This window comes from Ambystoma mexicanum, chromosome 13 (genome assembly GCF_040938575.1).
Source record: "Ambystoma mexicanum isolate Mex_15411 chromosome 13, UKY_AmexF1_1, whole genome shotgun sequence".
Classification (NCBI taxonomy): Eukaryota; Metazoa; Chordata; class Amphibia; order Caudata; family Ambystomatidae; genus Ambystoma; species Ambystoma mexicanum.
In genome coordinates, this window is record NC_090938.1 from 682553943 (window position 1) to 682574997 (window position 21055).

A 21055-nucleotide genomic window follows, 5' to 3' on the forward strand; every position below is an offset into this window, starting at 1 on the left:
CTGAGAGGAAAGGGTAGCATTTGACTGCTACATGATTATCTAGAAACAGGGGATACTAAGTAACCCCTCCAGCAATCTATTGTAAAATAGGGTGGGCTTGGTCTAGGAATTTAAAAGACTAGTAAAGTCAATTTCACTTTACTTACTCTGGGAAACAGTAGTTTATCCCAGAGAAGGTAGTTAAACCTTGGGAAAGCCTGAAAGGCTTCCCTGTGTCACTGCACTGAGGGTGCTGTGTGACACAATTGAAAAAGATGATGCCTATGGAGTTGGTTAGACTTCATAACCAAAAAGAAACAAACACAGAAAACAATTAGAATTAAAAGTACAGAGTCCCAAAGTTCAGCAAAGGTGCTGGGGGTCTCTAAGGTAGAGAGGAATTGGCACATTTATGAGATTTCTCCCGAACACTCGCTATCCCAGATCCCAACAAGCCATAAGAGAGACAGCACAGAGACCTCTGTAACCGGCGGCAAGGACCTGTGTGAGAAACCTGAAGGTGTCTCACCCGCTAGTCCCCAGGGATCTGCCATCCAGGTGGCCAGGACACAGCCACTGCTTTTGGATCCAGTTCCTGGGGGTGGACCAGTGCAGGAGGATCACCTGGATGATGGGTCTTCGGGGAGTGGAAGTGGGACACTGAATGGCGAAACGCGGTATCCCCTTCCCTGCAACACCTTTACCCCATCCTACCATGTAGGATATGTAGGTACTCAACCTTTGCCCTTTTCTGACAATAACACTATCCCACAGAAAACTCACTGTGAGCAAAAAAGGACTAACACCCGAGCCGTGTACCTGACATGTGCCAATACAATCGTCAGGCAGTTACTGATCATTACACTAACCTGACTTCCATCACACTTCCCCACACTGATAAAAGCAGAGCACAAAAGCACACTCTGAGCGAGGCAAAGCACATGAGGAAGTAGCAGTTCCACAATGGCAGTTTAATACAAGGCAGAAGACGGCAAGACCGAATGAATGCAAGGAGGGACGTGCCCTTGACCTTTTCACCGAAAGACTGCATCTTTCATGAGCCTCTGAGACTAGAAAACGCAAGACCTGGAATTAAAGCTAAACAATCCTGCATGCATTGTGTGTCGGAGGTACCCGGGGCTCTTTCGCGTCTATAGCCAAGGCGGAGAGGAGCGTTTGCCACTGTGGTACTGTCCTTGGCTCCTACAACAAAGCAGCACCAGTTAATTCAGCACAGCTGGTGAGTTGGAGAGACCAATACCAGACTGGTCTGTGTGGAAATCAAGATTGCAAGCGGGAACAATGTATAAAGACGATTATTACAACAGCAGATGAGTAAATGAACTTTGAAGCTAAAATACGATACTGTAGGCAGAGCGGTCCATGTTAGGGAGAATTCGCAAAATGTGTTAATTCCCTCCACCTTAGAGAACCTCCAGCAACTTTGCTGGATTTTGAGGACTTTACTTTTTTTAACCTGGAGAGAGTGAGACCCTTTTTCCCCACTCTCTCATGTATTTTAATGTGATTTTATACACTGTGTTCCTTTTTGGTTATGGAGTCTAACCAACTTCATAGGGATCATCTTGTACAATTGTGTCACAAAGCACTATCAGTGCAGTGCCAGAGGGAAGTTTTCCAGATTTCCCAAAGTTTAAATACTTTCTCTGGGATCAACTACTGTTTCCTAGAACAGTGGAGTGAAAATGACTTCACTTAGTCCTGTACAATTCTAGACTCAGCACACCCTTACAATAGAGTGCTGGATGGGTTACTTTCCCTGTGTCTAGTTACTCATATAGCATTTATATGTTACCCTTTCCTCTCAGAATGGTTGGTGGTAGTGGTTTTGCAATGAACTACCATGATTTACCCCGACTGCGAACTGTTCGCAGCTCCGGTAACGTTAAATTGCGGGGGCCATGTTTTTCTAAATTAGCGCTGAGCCTCCTTTGTTACAATGGTGCCCGGTCGTCTTTTTTCGCCATTTCTTTGTGGAAAAGTCCTTCGAGTTTTTCTCTGCGCACCAATCCAGGTTTGGTCTCTTTGTTCATTTCACCATTGACTGGGTTTCTGAGAGAAACCCGCCTCTGGCCCCTGAGTGTCTGGGGTAGGCAGGAAGTGAGGTAGGTGCCCGAAATTCCCTGTGCTTAGTCTTCTAGGAGGCCCAAATTCACTCTGTGGTGATTGGCTGGCTGACCAACCGACGGTCTGGCAAGGACTGACACCCTGCTGGGTGAGTGACAGCTAGGCTGGAATGAATGGGAGGGAACTGAATAAAAGGAGAGTCTTTTGGCTTGGAAGGCAGAGGTGACCACTGGACAAAGGAACCGAAGAAGAGCTTGAAAAGGACTACAGCTGCAACTCCTGGACCGTTGGTTTGCCCGGTGAAGCCCTGCTGCAGGTCTGAATCGCCAAGTTCACATCGACAGAGAAGCCCCTACAAGGACGACTTCTCCCTTTCAGTTGGTGGGACCAATCAACTCCCAAGTAAGCCACCTGGACACCCATCTCAGAGCGGGTTGTATTTCCTCAGATTTGCTGCAGGAAACCATAGAGCCAGGGAGAGGGACACCAGATTGTGTGAGCTGCTCGTAAGATGGCCTAAAGCTTTTGGAAGATCCTCCGGACTCCCACGAAGCAGAACTAACCAAGCCTGACCCCCTCAGTTGAGTGCAAGATCTCAGATGTGAGGAGAGTTCACCTTGACAGCCTGGAACCGTGCTTAGTGCTATTTGCTGTACTGCAAGCAGATGAAACGCGAAACAGCCACTGAAATTCAAGTTTGCCAGTTTTGACAGTGCCAGTTCAGGAGTCCCCCGACGTCCTCCCTCTTGTCCCCACCACTTAGGCCCAGGAACAGTGAGATCTGCAGAGGTACACAGGAACAGATGTATTCAGCTGCATCTTTTCTTCTTTACCAAGGTACTGTAAAACAAGTCTAGAAGAACTTAACTCTTACTGTGGAAGTGCATGTAACTTCTGCAACTCACAAGTCTAATGAGCTTGTGGCTCTACATTTGATTCTTCTTTTTATCAAAGACTCCCAAGAACTTGTGCAAAGACTTTTCCATTTGCTTACCTGAAGTGTTGCATCCTATACAAAGACTTTTTGCCTATTGACTTTGGCTTAGCCTATTGAATTGAATGACTATTCTCTTGCTATCTGAAAGTATTGTATTTGCCCTGCTTAAGAATATTTGTAATTTCTTGTGTTCTAATAACCTTTGCCTTTTACAAACTGTTGAGTATTCTGTATGCAAACAGTAAGGTATTAATGTCCCCAGCAACCTTGTTACTGAAGTCACCTGTGGGTGTAGGTTCTGTCTGTGGGCCATCCCAAAAGGGCCTTGTCTGATCCAAAAACTCAAAGTGTATAGTTTTGGAGTGTATTTGTGTGTTACTAATATGTGTTACTAATAAGACTAATTATTCTTTGATGGTCGTAGCTTGCTCCCATCTGTAGATTTAGGTTTAGACAGGCATTTATCATACCCTTTTTGAAGTTCAAAAAACACCCTTGAACTGTGGTTACTTGGGTCTGTCTTACTGTTGATGTCATGACTTTCTTACACCACCCAGCCTTTATTTCATGAGAGACTCTACACCCCATGGAGTTGGACCTGGGGAAGGGAGATGGTGCTGAATCCATTATGACAGTTCCTTTTGAGACAGTTATTTCATGTTTGTATTCCCTGAACACATTTCTAATTCTAAGAAGGAGGGCAAGGTTAGGATTTCTTAGTATAGGCCTTTTTATTTTGACAAGACTGACTTGGACATATTTGTTATTGTTTAATGGTCGGGATTACTCCCATTTTAGAGTTAGGACCAGTTAGGAATTCTACCATCCCAACAAAAGTGTAAATAAAGGTTTTCAAAACTTGAATTCATTGTGCATTTGTCTACTGCTCTCGATACCATGCTTTCCTCACATATGGTATCAGGGTGGCATGCGATTCAATTGAAATAAAATTGTGGAATCCTACAATTTCAGAAACCAAGCGGTAGAGCATAAAACCCCACTGTAGCTACAAAATGTTCTATTAGATTTGACATCTGCAGTAGTGGGGAAGTATCCATCTATCCAGGGAAAAGGAGTATGATTCCTACTGACTTAGTTCTGATACCTCCACCTGGATGCTACATCAGACTAGTCCCCAAATCCGGTTTAACTTAGAAATTCGGACTGGATGTACTTGCATGAGTTATTGATCCAGATTTCTGGGGAGATGTGAAAGTACTTTTGCATAAGCATGGGGAGACATAGTTTGACATACATCCTAGGGATAAAATAGCACAAGGGATTCTTGAAAGGGCTTTATTACCCGAGTTAAAAGAAGAGACAGAAATGGAAGCAACAGAGGGGAAGTCTAGGTATTGAAGAGGCTGATGAAAGACCTAACATCAATACTAGCCATGACGATGAACCAACTGTCTTGCCAGATTTAGCATTGGCTCAGAGAAATGACCCATAACCAGCAGAAGCTTTCCTACAGGTAATTCCATAGTCCTAAGGCAGTAATAAAGAAGGTTGCTTCTTTTATGTAAAATGAAAATTGTTATATTGAAGGGAAACCTCAGGAGAAGGGACATCTAAAACCCAGTAGGTAATTCCCAAAACCCATCGGAAAATAGTTTTGAAAATCACCCACTCACATTTAACAAGGGGACATCTAGGACAAGTTAAAACGGAAGCCCATATTAGTGGAAAGTTTTATTGGCCAGGAATATATGCCAATATTAAAAACTTTTTAAAGACATGTAAGATATGTCAAAAGACTAGCACAAATATTCCTCTACCTGCCCCTTTAAATCCACTACCTATAATAGAAGTCCCATTCTCCAGAATAAGGAGGGACATCATTGGGCCCCTTCAAACTTCTAAACTGGGCAATAGGTTTGTCTTAGTAATTATTGATTACGCTACCAAGTATCCTGAGGCCATCCACATGAGAAATAGTACAACCCAGCAGATATTAAAGCACCTACTAGCATTTTCTCCTCGGGTTGGGTTCCCAAAAGAAATTCTAACAGATCAAAGGACACATTTTATGAATAGGCTCATGGGAGAAGTTAAAGAACTACTAAACCTCACTACGTTGGGAACCTCAGTTTATCATTCTTAAACAAACAGATTGGTAAGACGATTTAATAAGACCCTGAAGACCATTCTAAGAAAGTTAGTTGATGAAGGAGGGAAGGATTGGGTTTGCATGATTCCATGGGCCTTGTTTGCCGTAAGAAAACCCCGTCAAGCATCTACCGGATTCTCAGCTTTAAGCTATTGTATGGCAGAGAACCAAGGAATGTCTTGGACATGCTCAAGGAAATCTGGGAAGAGAGGGAGGAGACCCCAATACCACGGTCCCAAACCGCAAATCGGTTACGAGAATACATGAACCTAGTCAGGTCTTTGGTCCAAACACACATGGAAAAAGCTCAATGCCAACAGAAGCTTTCATATGATAAGAAAGTAAGCCTAAGACTATTATCAGTGGGTCAAAATGTTCTGGTAATCTTGCAGACTTCAAAAAATAAATGAATCTCAAAGTGGCAATGACCTTATGAAGTATCGGAACATGCAACTATAAAGTAGAACAACCAGACAGACGCCATCTATCACGTCAACCTTCTAAAAGAGTGGACAGAAAATCCAGAGTTCTCCCACATTCCTATATTTTCTTGTTTGGCACCCCAATAAATTGATAATGTAGAATTAATACCCCAAGCACTCCCCCATGAAAAGCAAGAACATGACTGATCTTGTTTCCAGATTTCCTGATGTTTATTGTGACATACCAAGTTTGGTACACAGATATTATATGCGGACACAACCGGGGAAAGTAGTTCATTTAAAGTCTTATAGACGACCAGTGGCAAGGAAAAAAGATTATTATTAAAGAAGCAGAAAGTATGCTCAGAGCTGATATTATTCAGCCTTCATCAAGTCCTAAGTCAATTCTCATTGTATTGGTGACTAAACCAGAGCAAACTGAGATTTTGCAGAGATTTTAGGCAGGTCAACGCAATCTCCGCCTTTGATGCATATCCCATGCCACATATAGATGACCTGATAGACAAGCTGGGAAATGCAGTTTTCTTGTGAACATAAGATTTAACCATGGGATACTGACAGGTTCCTTTAAATGGCTGAGACAAAGGAAAAACAGCCTTTTCAACACTGCTCTGACTTTTCCAATTCAAGGTCCTACCCTTTGGTTTACACAGTGCACCAGCGACTTTCCAAAGACTAATGGATGTGATTCAATAGCCCTATTCTGATTTCTGCGGTCTGTATATTGATATTATTATCTATAGCCCCACACAGAAAGACCATCTTTATCATCTCTATACCATTATGAAAGCCCTACGAAAAGCCTGGCTAACAGCTAACATAAAGAAATGTAGATTGTCCCAATCGGCTGTACAATATCTAGGCTTTTTCTGTAGGAAATGGTAGTATACAGCCTCAGCAAGAAAAAGTAAAAATGCTCTAAATGCACCAGTACCTAAGAACAAATGAGACCTTAGAGCATTTTTGGATTTAATTGGATACTATCGCAGATTTGTCCCCAATTTCTCCAAAAAAACATCTCAGCTACCTGACAAGTTAAAAAAGTGCTGAACCGCAAAAGATTAGTTGGACTGACGAGGATGACGTCTGTCATAACAACTTAAAAACACACTTTATGTCAGTATCCCATACTGAAAGTGGCATATTTCTCAAAAGACTTTATACTTCAGACTGATGCCTTTCTGACTGGATTAGAGGCTGAATTATCCCAAGTATATGACGGCTTAGAACACTCTATATTATTTGCCAGTCACAAGCTATTTCGCAGAGAGAGGAACTATTCAGTGTTAGAGTAGGAGGCATTAGCTATCAAACGGGCCATCCTTTACCTAAATACGATTGTTTGGGAAGAAAACGTATTCTGGTTACTGATTGTTCTCCCCTTTTCTAGATAAGTCAGCGAAAAGAATCTAACCCACTTGCTATGCGATGGTTTCTGGACTTACAGCCATACTGTTTTACAGAGGAACATCGGAAAGGCAAATATCAGAGCAACGTGGATTTCATTTCACAGTTCCCCTGTGAAACAGATTTGTCCACATCGCATAGGGAAAGGGTATGTTAAAAACCAGATTGTGTGTCACAACCTAGTCCCCGCGGGTTCCCGTACTCAAGTGGCCAGGGAAAGGCCATCGCTTTTTGATCCAGACACTGGGGGTTAACATGCGAAAGAGGATCACCTGGGTAGGGGGTCCTCGAGGAGTGGGGGAGAAGCAACCAATAGTGAGACATGGTATCCCCCTTTTCCACAACCCATCTAACCCCTATCTCTGCATATTTTACGGGAAACTACAACTCCCATAATTCCTCTTGTGAAAAATCAGAGGGTGTTTCTTTTTTTATTTCTTTTTTAATTTATTGCTTTGTAGTTTACATATAAACTTTTAGCAAAAAAGGGAAACAGCATGTCCTTATAAGTTCAGGGAGGGCTGTATGTCCTCTCGTAGTACTTCAGACTAGCCACATCCTGGTCCAATACTCCTCGGGATCAGGGCTTATCCTCGATGAGTTTTTTGGTGAGCGCTTTTTCCAGGGTGGACATATAAAAGGCAACCATGGCTAAGGTGATTGATAGTTTGACACTACTTAGTATGTATTTCCACCATGCGTCTGCCGTTAAAGACTTATATTCCGACCAAAAGTCGCCAAAGAAACGTGTCCTTTGCACTGAGAAATAGGAGCATGACGTGAAACAGTACTTGAGTGTTTCTTTCCTCTCCTCCTTAGTACAAAATCTGCATGTAGGGCTCCTAGAGTGGGTAGGGTCCTGTGCTATGATAATTTCGCCAGTATAGCATAAGTTAAAGCAGATTCTCATAAAAGATGCACAAACCCCTGGATCTGGGCATCTTATTATGTATAGGTGTGGAAAACCCCTTTTCCTCATTTCTGCTGCAAGGTCTTGGTGGAGATTTAGCTGGGCTACATCTTCTGTGGTCGTTATCCAGTCTTTTAATATTAGTTTCTTCTTAATTGTAGCCGCGGTGAGAAGCAGGTCAATCGTTTGACTTTCCAAGGCCTATATTAGTGTGACACATTCTTTTTTCCCCAAGAGATATTTAGGGGGTTGGTTCTCAATAAAAGTTTGTTGGATCGCTTTGATCATTGGGGCTGACAAGTTGTTCTCACATTTCACATACAAGGCCAGTTTCTTCCATTGCACTGCCGTTAGCAGTGAGCTCAAAGCTAGTTCTTTACTTATCAATTTTTTCCAGAATCGTCCTTCCATTAGGGGCCACCATTTCAACGGCAAGTTGAGGAGAACTTTTGATCCATAGGTTAGCGCTGGTGTAACCTTTGTTCTGTAAAACTCTATGATCGGAGTCAAAGAGAATTTGCAATATTTCCTTTTCAGGATCAGCGCTTGGCTCGTCAAAGTTCTGACCTTTAATGTCAGAAATTCAACTGCTTCAGTTTCAACCCTGCTGCTGGAAATCATTATTCCCAGGTATCTGAATGAAGCTACCTTTGCTATCTCTACTTTATTCATGTACCAAAAAAAAAAAAAAATCTTGGTTCCTTCACAGCCCTTTTTTAGGTTCATTACTTTTGTTTTTTTGTGTTGATGTCTAAGTTATTTGTCTCTGCATTTTTCTGCAGTCCCTCTAGTTGACGTTGGAGACCAATTTCTGTGAAGTCCAAAAGGACGAGGTCGTCCGCGTAGAGTAAATAGGTTATTGTTGTTCTTCCCAGTTTCAGCTGGAAACAGCAGACTAAGGCCATATGCGCGCCAAGGTCTGAGATGTGAAAATTATATAGAGGATTGGGGCCAGGTCACATTCCTGCTTTACTCCTCCATAGGTTCGGATTTCTTTGCTTAGTAGGCCTTCTGAGTCGAACTCTGCTGGAAACGTGCGAATAGAGGCCCTTTATTTGTTCAAGTAAATCCGCGGGGCAATCTTTCTCCATCAGTTTGTGCCAAAGTCGGTTTATGTTGAGGCTGTCAAAGGCCTTGGTGAAGTCCACAAATACCAAATGTATTTTATTTTTAGATGTCAAAATGTTGGCTTTCAGCAGGGAAATGATAAACACCGGAGGGGCCACGCCTAGGCCTTTTACAAATCCAGCTTGAAATTTATTCTGTAGGGAATTGGTTTCCAGCCAGCCGGTCAGACTTTTCAATAGTAATGATGTGTATAGTTTCCCCATAACATCGAAGAGGGCTATAGGCCCTGTGTTGGAAAGCTCTGCCCTTAATCAGTTTTTAAATATCGGGATTATCTGATTGGTCTTCCAAGGCCTCAGGGTCTGCTTTTTGTTTAATATTTCTTGGAGTACCGTATCCAGCACGTTAGCCCAGTGTTCCGGGTGATTTTTCATCATTTGGTAGCAAATCCTGTCCAGTCCCGGTGCTCTACAAGGATGGAGTTGTTTTATCATAGATATTCGGTTCTCATGGTCATACGGTAGGAGCCATTGTACCAAAGCCGTCTTCTCTGACTTTCTCTCCGGACAAGGGTCCTCGAATAGCTTAGAATACAATTCTATCCAGGCTGCTTCTGTCACTCCTGTAGCTTGAAGACAATGTTGGGTTTGGTTTGGTGCTCTTAAAAGCGTCCACATTTGAGATGTAGATTTCCCTTTCATTGCAGCCATCTTTTGTAGGAAGGCAGTTATGTGGTTTCTGCACCAGGCTCTGTAGGAAGATTTAATTTGTTTTACTTGGACTTTATCGGACGTAGTCGAAAGGGTTGTTGCAGATCTTATTGCTTTTCTCATTTCCTTGCGTTGCTGTGCTAGGGTATGATCATAGCTATGCTGGTGTGTAGGCCTATGGTGGGCCTGTGCTTGATTCTTCTTTGTCCTGTAGAAGGCCAAAAGGTTTGTGTAATCCAGAATCGCTTTTGATTTATCACTGTTCGAATTTCCTATGGCTTTAGCTGGGTTCCGAGCTACTTGGCCGACCTTTTTGGTGTTCAAACTGAGACGGTTTCCTAGGCTACATACTTCTACTGAGATGGCCGATTTCAGTAGGCTAACAGAAGAAGGGACGGTCCAGGTTAGTCCAAAGTCGTTACAAGCCAATTTGTTTCTCAGGAAGCAAATATGTAGTTGATGATCGAGGACATGCCTCCCCTTTTCCACGCTGCGTGGCAGAGTGCGTCATGTTCAAAGTGACCATTGATCATGTGCAGGTCACGACTCTTCACAAACTCGCGCCATAACTGTGTTTTTCCCTTTAGGGCAGCTGCTTTCATTCCTTCCTCCGCTTTCCAGTTCCTGGGTGAAGTTATTAGGCAGCAGAGGGTCCTCTGTTTCCCTTCGGATGTTAGGATCCCGATCAGTTGACATGTGGCTGGGAAGGAAACGAAAGCTGTGCAAACTTGCAGCCCAGCCTTAGGGGGCCAGGGCACAGCCATTGCCTTTAAATCCAGACATAGGGGGTGGGCAAGTGCGGGAGGATCGATCACCTGGGTGAGGGGTCCTTGGGGAGTGGGGGAGGAACGTCTGATGGCGAGACAGGGTATCCCGCTTTCTAAATACCCCTGTCCCATCCTATTTTATAGGATATTCCAATGTCCCATATCCCCCCCCTTTCCTACACAAACACTGTGCCAAGGAAGAGGAGGTCTGAGGCTAAAAGGAGTACAACCCATGCAATACATTGGACATGTCCCACTAATAAGATCAGGCACGGTCAGGCACTTGACCTTAATTACAAACACCTGGTACCTATTAGCTCTCCCCACATGGTTAAAAGATGGAACACTGAGACACACTCTGGGCAAGGCGATGCACGAGACGGAGCAAGGCGATACATGAGAAGGAGCAGTTTTTCCAGGGCGACGGCAAAACAGTCGGAGCAGAGTGACAGGCCAAGGGATGGAACTGAGCTACAGAGAAACCTTGGACACTCTGACGAGAGATCGTTACCTCCGAATGGCCTTGAAGGTTGAGCAAGGAAGCCCAGCTAGAGAGAAGAAAAAATCCTCTTGTGTTTCAGGGAGCCAACCGCCCGGGTGAACGGCATTGTTGGGGAGGTACAGCAGCAGTTACGTTATCAGCCTTGACTTCAGGATCAGAGCCGCGAAAGACGGAAAAGAATTAACACAGCCGGTGACTTGATGAAAGCAATGAAAGTCCGGTCTGTGTTAAATGAAACTTGATGGCAACAGTATGTTAAGCTTTCTAGAGGTAGTGAGGGGTTGCAGGATACAAATATGAAACAATTGCAAGGAGCAACTAACCTGGTCAGAAGCAGCCCTTCGCAGCGGCGAAAAATCACCCAAATGATCTCAACCACTCCCTCCTTCCCAAAGTAAACAAGAAGGGGAGGAGCCAAAATCATAGAGAAACCCTCTGGGGAAAAATCATGTGTTAGAGTGTATTCCCTTAGCTTTTGGTTAGGCAGGGAAATCCTCAGAGTAGGGATAGTAAGGCATTTCTTTGAGAATAAAATGACATGTTTTTATAAATCATCAAACAGTTGTTCGCTTTGCATTGCTGACCCCTCACTAAGTCCAAAGGCTCCCAGTAGCACTGAACAAAAGGCGTTGTGTTAAAAAGACAATGAATTACATATGCCTTCGAAAATATGGGGGAAGTACAAAAGTAATGAATAAGCGTTCCCATAGTCGGAGCAAAAGAATGAGGGAGTGGGAAAAAGGATTCCACTCACTCAGGAGAACAGACCCAAAAATCAAGGTGGCTGGATATACCATTAATGCTACACATTTTCTCTGTTAAAACTCACTGTTCACATCCAAGTAGCACTCAAGCACATTCCCACTTGCTCGCACTCATTCAAGGGTGCACTTATGATTGCATTACCAGTACATCACAGCCATCTTCGACAGGTCTAGTTCCAGGGACTGAACCGCCAAGTACATTTTTGTCTTCAGTTTGCTTGAGAATGATGAAAAAGAGAAATTCAAGTAGATATGTAAATCTTGGAAGCCAAACATGCACAGAAATTAACAACTCAGTGAGGATTCAAAGCACAAAAATATAAGTCCTATGTAAACACCATTGCTTCGACAGATCACATTTTCTATTACTGGAACTAGCCTACAATCCAAGAAGTGAGCTATGAAGTGTGAAAAGAATGCCACCAAATACTTTGAAAAAACCATAGCCCCCACAGATCAAATACTGGAAATTAAGGAAGGCCATACTTGTCTCCTGGCAGTTTGTAAAGGTTGACAAGTCCCTTTAGGTGTTGCGAGAATTCCTCAAAGTCCTTTTCTCTGCAGGAAGAAAAACAAAACCGATCAGAAGAAGCATATTTCCATCAACTTCAAGAGGGCCAAGACAAATCATTCATGTCTGTAAGGTCATGGAACGGATGCGAGTACATAGAACGGGTTAGTTTGCACAGAATGGCGTGATGTACATGGAATGGTTTGGAGGGCATGGAACGTCTGAAAGAGCTTTGAAAGGAATGGTCTGAATGCTTGAAACGGTCGTAATGCACGGAACAGTCAGAGTACATGGAACGGATGAAGTTCATGGAACTATTGGAGTGGGCGCAATCTCATGCACCTACAGTAAACCACCATATTCACATCTCCATGCTTACTCTCTTCTTTACACCACCACTCAAATAGAACACATCGATACTATGACACCATTCGGTATAGCTGTTCTCATACCAACATCTGCCTCAAACTCCCCATCACTCTAACTAAACACTGCTGGTTACACACCCCCCAGCCAGGTGTTCTCCTCAGGCCCAACGCAGCCACAATCGGTCTGGATAAATACTGCCAGAACAAACACATACTATTGACCTCTCAACCACCACACCTACTGCTAAGAAGCAGCCATTCCACAAATGCCACACCAGCTGCACACATATCCGGTGCTCACACGCACCTTTGACTCTCTCTACTCTCTCTGCTGACTTGAACTTTGGTTCCCAAGGGCGTTCAACCTACCAGCGCCTTCAGACCATACCAATGGTACATAAGGCGCTATATAAATGCAAAGTAACATAACATAACATTTAAACAAGGCGTGTAATGAAGGATTTTAAAAGTCACTAGCTAGGTTAGGTAGGATTTAAATAAGCCAACCTTGGCAACAGGATTGTCTCAACCAGAGTTTAACTTAACTACTCTCACAAGAGTAGCGTGGAAGCGCAGTCAGGATGAAATAATGAGAGAACAGATACTTTGGTGCAGCACAACACAGCTTAAACTTACAAATAGGATTAAGGCACCACAAATAAGTGCAAAATCTATTATATATATTATAAATAACATATAGGTAAAGTGCAATTTGTGGGAAGCTCTGGCACAAAGAACGCTAAACAGATTTGGACCAAATAACAAACAACTTAGGCGCAAAGCGTTGACTTAATTGCCTTCACTGGTTTGGACTAAATCCGTCCAGTACTTTTTAAAATATTCAAAGAAGGGGGTGGCCGCTTCTCCCAAAAACGTTTATATTTTACATTGTGTTTTGCAGAAGCGGAGGCTTTTCAGAAATGAAATATCTTGTTTTTCCATTGATGCAAGCGATTTCTGCTGTAAATTCTCAGTAATTTAACACACAAACAAATAGCTTTTGACTTGCAGGATGGATATGGATGGCATTTTCCAAAATAAATGTTTGTCCGGGCCCCCAAAACTGGTCATTTTGGGAGAAACTTGTCAAAAGTTCAAAAAGATATTAAGAAAAGAAAAAAAGCTATTTTTGGCCTAGTCCCTAGTTCTTCAAAAATTGCATCATTTGAACACCCGTAGTGCAAAAACCGCTGGACAGATTTGCACAAAATAATAAACAATGCAAGCACAAATCATCACTAATATTCGTTTTAATGGTTTGGAGAAGATCTGTCCTGTAGTTTTTTTAAATACTTGATGGAGAAGGGGGTGCCCCCTGCTCCCAAAAGGTTTTATATATATCCCATGGTGCTTTGCAGCAGAGAAAAGCTGCTATTTCTTTGCTCGATGCAAGAGATTCCCACAGGGATTTCAAAGAAAGCCAAAGGCTATGGTGTTTGGGGAGTTTTCCTAAAGTCTACCTGTGGTGAGACTTTATAAAACTAGCCCTTGGTACACAGGCCCCAACTTCTAGTACAAGTCTGTAACAGCTTATTTTAGGAGGAGGTTGTGAGCTGTAGGTAAGTGCAATGAACTGAGTAAATACATAGGCCCAAATAAACTCTTACACGCTTGTAGTTATGTAAAATAAATATCTATTTCACTATACACAAGGTAAAGTTATATTCCGGTAAGTAAGTACTATTTTAACTAATCAACAATAGAAAACACAAGAGTTAGGCAAGATTGTATGTAGTAACCCTATGGGAGATTACACCAGCCTTGTCCTCTTGGCAATAGGTAACCAACCTTTGGTATAGGCCTGTACTACACAAGTTGGTAGAGTGGCTGAGCAGCTAGGCTCATCTCAAGAGGGGTCAATGTGAGCTGAAGGGTTGTAACAGAGATTCACAGTGACATGTATTCAAATAACACTTATACCCAAGGTTTCTTGATTAAAATAATTATGTATTAATGTAACAGTCTGTTTTAAAATAAGCCTTCTTTATAGAAGGGAGCAATATGCAACACTTAAATACAGTTCACTTAAGTAAGTAGATACACTTTTGGGATGGCACAAAGATACTTCCTACACCCGGAGGTTGGTTCAATTGTTAGGACACTGTGGACATTTATATATCACTTTTCACACTTAAGTGGTAATACTGAAGTTATGGCAAAAAGGAAAAGGTTAGGGAAGGAAATAATGGTTAACAAGTTTCTCAAACAGGTAAGCACTTTTGAATCCCCCAATGCAATGCAGGTTAACCCTTTATCAGCTATACAAGTAAGGTATGTATGACTTTTTGAGGGATAGTTAAACACAAAGTCAGAGGGTAAGAACAGTCTTCAGGGAGCCAGGACAGCCAATGTCAATTGAGCAAAGTCTAGGGGAGCTGAGGCACTTCTAGATAAGCAAACGTCTTGCACAATGTTGAAGAGGGTTTGGTTGTAAAAGAAATCACCGTTGGGCCACAAGCTAGAGGGCTTGTGAGGGGCAAAGCTGCAAGCAACTCTGCAAAGGGCAGCCAATGCAAGGCTCCAGTGAGCACAGGCAAGCTACACACAACAAGGAGGTAAGTACCCCTATTTTCACAGTACCTTGAGTCTGAAGAAAAAGGTTCCAGCTGGTCTATGTTCCTGTTGCAGTCCTGCAGATCCTGTGTTCCTGGGCCTCAGTCGTGGGGACAAGAGGGAGGACGTCTGGGGACACCTGCACTGCAGTTTGAAGGTCGGCAGCAGAAAGGGGCACAATTCAGATCAGCAGCACTTTGTGGTTTCAGCTACTCACAAATAGCACCACTGCAGTTCTTGGAAACCTTGTGGACTTTCCTTGCTTCTGGGGTGCAGCACCCTGTTGAGGTGGCTCTGGCTTGGTTAGTCCTGCTTTGAGGGGGCCCGGGGGATCTTCCTGGAGCTCGTGTCCAGCTTAAAGGCGATGCACTTGTGCTGATGTTCCTGTCCCCTGGCACTCTGTTCCTGCGGCAGCAAAGAAGTAAAGCCAGCAGAGAGAGGGGTTCCAGTCGAGTTCATCTTGGGGCTGATTGATTCCACCAACCCAAGGGGAGAAGTAGTCATTTCCGGGCTTCTCTAGTCGATTAGAAATTCAGAGCTTCCGCACTGCATCAGGGCTTCACCGGGCAAACCAACGGTCCAGGAGTTGCAGCAGGCGTCCTCTTCAAGCTCTTCTTCGGTTCCTTTGTTCAGTGGTTGACTCTGGCTTCCTTGCAAAAGACCTCGCCTTTTATGCAAGTCGTTCCAATTCATTCGCAGCCTAGCTGTCACTCACAAAGGACAGCCAGCTGGCCAATCACCATTGGGTGCATTCCTGTAACCAGGGAGACTAAGCACAGGGAGTTTCGGGAACCTCCCTCGCTTCCTGCCCTGCCAGACACGCTGGAGACGGAGGCGGGCTTCACCAGTGAATCCCGCCAAAGACAAAACGAACAAAGGGACCAAACCTGGTTTGGCGTGCAGAGTAAATCTCAAGATAGACCTTTCCAACAAGAAATGGTGAAAAAAGAAGACCGGGCCATTTTGACAAAATTGGCACCCATGGGTGCAATACTGCAGCTGAGGATTCATCCTGCGGTAAAAACGCACAATGGTAGGAAAAAGTAAACCACTGCCACCATCCATTAATTGTAGAAAGGGTAACATTAAAATGTTAAATTAGAAGGTAGACAAAGGGGATATTAAGTAAGCCCTCCAGCACTCTATGTAAGATAGTGTGTGCTGTGTCTACAAAGAGAAAATGGTAAGTAAAATCAATTTCACTTTACTACTCTTGGAAAGAGTAGTTTAAAACCTTGCAGAAATCCAAAGGATTTCTCTCTGACACTGCACTGAGGGTGCTGTGTGTAGCAAAAAAAAGATGATGCCTATGGAGTTTGTTAGACTACAAAACCAAAATAAACACAGGGTTCAAATCAAACAAAAAGACATGAGAGAGTGAGAAAAGGGTATCACTCCCTCTAGGTTAAAAATTAAAAGTCCTAAAGTCCTGCAAAAGAGCTGGGGGTCTCTAAGGTAGAAGGAAATTAACACAGCACTGAGAATTCAACCTCACAAAAAGCAATACTTCAGGCGAGTAAACCAATAGTAGGGAATCATACAGATCATGAACACAGGTCAATGGTAAGTAAAATCACTTGATATAGCAACTCAAAATGTTTTGTTGTAGGAATTAAAAAAGGTTATTCTACACCAACAATAGCAATTCATTACTTTCAAAGACTTGTAATACTTTTCAGAGGCCTTAAGGCTTTCGCAGTCCATCCCTAACTGGGTATAAGTTCTTAAAAGTCAGATTAGAGGTAAAACAAGTAGGGCACAGCAGCAGAATAGGCAACGTTCCAGAGGATTCTTCTATTACAGGTTAGTAAACGGCCTGTGAGTCAAAAAGGCTTCAGGGACCTTGGGAAAGGCTCCGTTATGGGTGTACACGTGTTAGGCCTGGGCAAACGGCATTTGTGCAAACACCCAAACATCAGAAACAGCACTCCAGCAGCAAACGAGTGACAGGACGACTTGAGGTATGTACTACCATGAGTCCCACAGTACCCGAGGAGCTGTGAAGAAGATGCAGCTGGATTATTTCACGATGCAGCAGCGCTGGACCCGGTCACCTGTTCCTTCGTCATGGTGATGAAAGGTGGGACTCTAGAAGGGACGTTGCCGCAGCAGTCGAGAGAAAGGGCTTCCAGCTAAGTATTCTCCATGCTCCAATGTCGGTCTGCAGTTTTGGCGCCCTTTCACAGGCTCCTGCACTCTGGTGAGGGGACTGTGAGGAGGGAGATCTTGCCTCTGGAGGTCCAACTGGAGTTCACCAAAGTTTTGGGAGGATTTGTTCAAAGGAAGACAATGCACTGCAATATGGTCGAAGATTCCCGGGTATTGGCGGTTTGCAGCCCAGGAAGTTCACAGCACATCAGGGATGGCTTGTCTTGCAGGTCATTTTATGGCTAGTTGGTCCCACCAACCAAAGGGAAGGGGTCGTCCTCTTCGGAGCTCCTCTGTCGATTTAAAAACAGGGTCAGGACATCAGTGGCCTCTTGGTGGTTGCTGAAAGGGACTGCAGGTGTCTCTGTTCGTCTTCTGCGGATCTTCTGTTCCAGTGGTTGACTTGTCTTCTGCCTCAGGATCTTCACCTTTTATCAGGAATTCACACTTACCCCCTGCAAACTCTCCCGGCAGTTTGCAGTTTAAAGAAAGGGGTGGATGGCTGTCCAGTCAGGACAGCCAGCCTCCCAGTGGGAACAGATCCTTTCAGGGATACTAGAAGACAAAGGATAGCAGAGTTTAGGGATACTCCTGTGCTTCCTGTCCTCACAGACACATTGGAGCCTCAGCCAGCTACACAAAGGGTTCCCGCCGAAGACAAAACTCAAACCAGGATGTCCCCCAGGACGGAAGAAGAAGGACCCAGAATGGACACCTATACAATAAATGGCGATAAAAGAAAGAAGCCACCCTTTTGGGTCATTGGTGGCCCTTTTGTGCATAGCCGCAGCTGTGAAGCCAGCCTGCGAGCAACAATTGCACAAATGTCGGTAGAATACGTCCACTCTCACCAGCCACAACTGTATGCTTGTCACTGTAACATAAATGCTACAGGAGCAGACAGAAAGAGGATACTAGATGAACCCTCAGTAATCCACAAATGGTGGTGTATGCTTATCTCTCCAAAGGAAAAGCTAAGAAGGATACAAAGTATCCCTCTAACCTTGAGAACAGTTATTCTTAAGGAAAATAAAAATATAAAAATGAGTGATAAAAGGGCACCCAGCAACACTGCACAAAGAATGATGTGTGCTGCAAAAGTGAAACACAGATGCCTTTAAAAAGTATAGAGGAAACCATGACTCCATAAAACAAAGTAAAAACACAATGAACAGGGTTCCCGGGGTCAGAGAAAAAAGAATGAATGAGGGGAAAAGACTCCCCTCATTCAGGAGAACAAGAAAAAGTTCTAGCAGTCCAGCAATAAGTGCCAGGGATCTCACAGGTAGAGGGGATTTGGTATACAGATTATAAATCTCCCTAACACATGGCCACTGCCCATGCCATGTCTAGTGGGCCCTGATGAAAGTATAGTATTGAAAAAAACTTGAAATTCAGTGAAAAACATTAGTTAAGGTGAGCAGATTTAGCGAAACAAAACGCTTGAAATTTAGCGGATGTGGGAAGTGAGTACCATATTAACTCGGCATCCCCCCGTAGATGTCCCCCATGATTTTGAATCCCTTTTTTAATAATATTTATGGGCTTTGCAACAGGGGACGATGAGTTAAAAGGATACTCTCACTTCCCACATCCGCAGAATTTCAAGGGTTCTGATGCTTGTATCTGTTTAGATTCACATGCTGTGCATATAGTCCGATATCTAGTGGAAGTCGCAGAGTATTGCATCTTGTTTTCGAAGTTCGAAAAGGGACGTCGACTGGGCGTGATGTGTACTGTACCCATAAGTCTTCACGCGTCGAGGTCGCTCCAATTGTTTCTGCCATGAGAGAGCTTGAAGAGAATGTGCGATTCCGTACAGCAAATAAAGGAAAGGTGTTATGTGTCTATGTACTTTCAACTTCAGGGGAGGAAGGGAGGGCACATGTGAATCTAAGCAGAAACAAGCATCAGAAATACGATTACAGTAGGTAATGTATGCCTTCTGAGGCTTGTGGATCTGCTTAGAATCACATGCTGTGCATAAACTAGCAAGCAGTACCAGAAGATGGTGGGATATTTGAAGGTACAGCGTCAAAAAGATGTCTTAATAGCACCTGACCCACCTGTGAATCAGTCTTAGAATGAGTATCTAAGCAATAGTGTTGTGTAACGGTATAAATAGAATAGAACTGCAGGTAGCTGCCTTGCAAATGGCAACTAGAGGTGCATTTGCAATGAAAGCTGGAGTAGCCCCTGTGTCTCGAGTAGAATATGCTCTAGGAGTGAAAGGCAAAGTTCTCTTGGAAACAAAGTAACACATTTGGATACATTTAACAATCCATTTAGAGATTGCCGACTTAGAGACAGGATCACCTTCCCTACCAGCTGAAATGGAGACAAACAATTGATCTGTCTTCCTGAGTGGTTTTGTTTTATTGAGGTAATACATCACTGCTCTCCGAACATCAAGTGTATGGAGAGGTCGTTCAGCCTAATCTGTAGGATTTTGGAAGAAAGCTGGAATTTTAATGGATTGATTTACATGGAACTTGGAAATGAATTTTGGTGAGAAGTGTGGACGTGTGCGCAAAAACATTTTGTCCTTATGAATGTAAAAAGGATCCTGAACTGAAAGGACTTGCAGTTCACTTACCCTCCTCATAGAAGTAACTACCACTAGAAAAGCAGACTTAAGAGTAAGGCATTCAAGACTTGCTTTATGCATTGTCTTGAAAGGAGGGCCCATAAGTTCAGTAAGGACAACATTCAAGTTCCATCCGGGAGTTGGATTAGATATTGGGGGAGGGGGAGGGTCTTTTGACCCACTCCATGAAGGCTTCAATTACAGTGACCTTCCACCAAGAAATCTTACTCCGAGAGGTGGTGTAAGCAGAAAGGACAGCAAGGTGAACCTTTAGTGAATTAAAGACAAGACCAAAGTCCAAAAGTTAAGTTAGATGGAGCCCAACGAATTGGACTAATGTCACGAGAAGTATACCAAATGACAAAGTGTTTCCATTAACAGTGTTTGGTATTCTACTTACTTGCTTCTTTAAGAATGTCTATACATCATTGTGGCAGATTAAGATGTCCAAAATATATTAATTCGGGTGCCAGGCTGCTAAGTTTAGTGTTTGCGGACATGGATGTAGCGTTGACCCCTGCTGCTGTGAGGGCATGTTGTAGGGGCATGGTATTTTGACCAGAGGACAAGTGACATTTTCATGAGGTGTGAGAAACACGACTGACCACTCCCCTTGGACGTTCCCTTAGGATACCTTGAGGCATAGACTTGGAATTGTGCGTTTTCATTGCAAAAGGTCTTTATCTCTGGATGCCCTCAGTCTGAAAAGACGCTGTGTAAAATGTTTATGTGTAAGCACCACTCGTATTCTACGGGCAGTTGATAGTCTCTGCTGAGCACGTCTGCCACAGTATTGTTTTCCAATGGAACGTGTTGTGACAGGAGGAACATATTATACTTGGGTGCCCACTTCCATATGCTTTGGGCTAGTTTGGACAGCCCCGGAGAGTGTCCCCCCCTATTTGATTATATAGGACATGGCTGTGGTGTTGACTGTTGAGGTTTGCTACTGATTGTGACCATGAGCTGTACAGTGTCTGATGGAGACGGTGTGCTCGCCACCCTGACAGGCATAGATCTGTGGTGAGAGTGGCTTCCACTGAGAGGGTGGTGAATCATTTCCTCTTCAAAAGATTTTTCCTTGCCCACCACCTCAGTGATAGTACGAGGGCTTTTGAGACAACCACTAAATCGTCCCACTGTACACTTGGCCTGAGACCATTGGCTCGAGAGCCACTCTTGCATCAGGGGCATGCGCAGAGG

At 43.6% G+C, this 21055-nt stretch overlaps 1 protein-coding gene across 1 annotated transcript in view; it reads right to left on the reverse strand.

Annotated features, from left to right (window-relative positions):
* MED1 (mediator complex subunit 1) overlaps positions 1-21055 on the reverse strand; it is a 509499-nt gene that overhangs the window by 339086 nt on the left and 149358 nt on the right. Inside the window, exons 8-9 of the mRNA XM_069634720.1 lie at positions 12172-12243; positions 11828-11902 (exon numbers count right to left, since the gene is read on the reverse strand). Of these exons, the coding sequence (XP_069490821.1) occupies positions 11828-11902; positions 12172-12243 (147 nt within the window). The remainder of the gene's footprint in view (positions 1-11827; positions 11903-12171; positions 12244-21055) is intronic.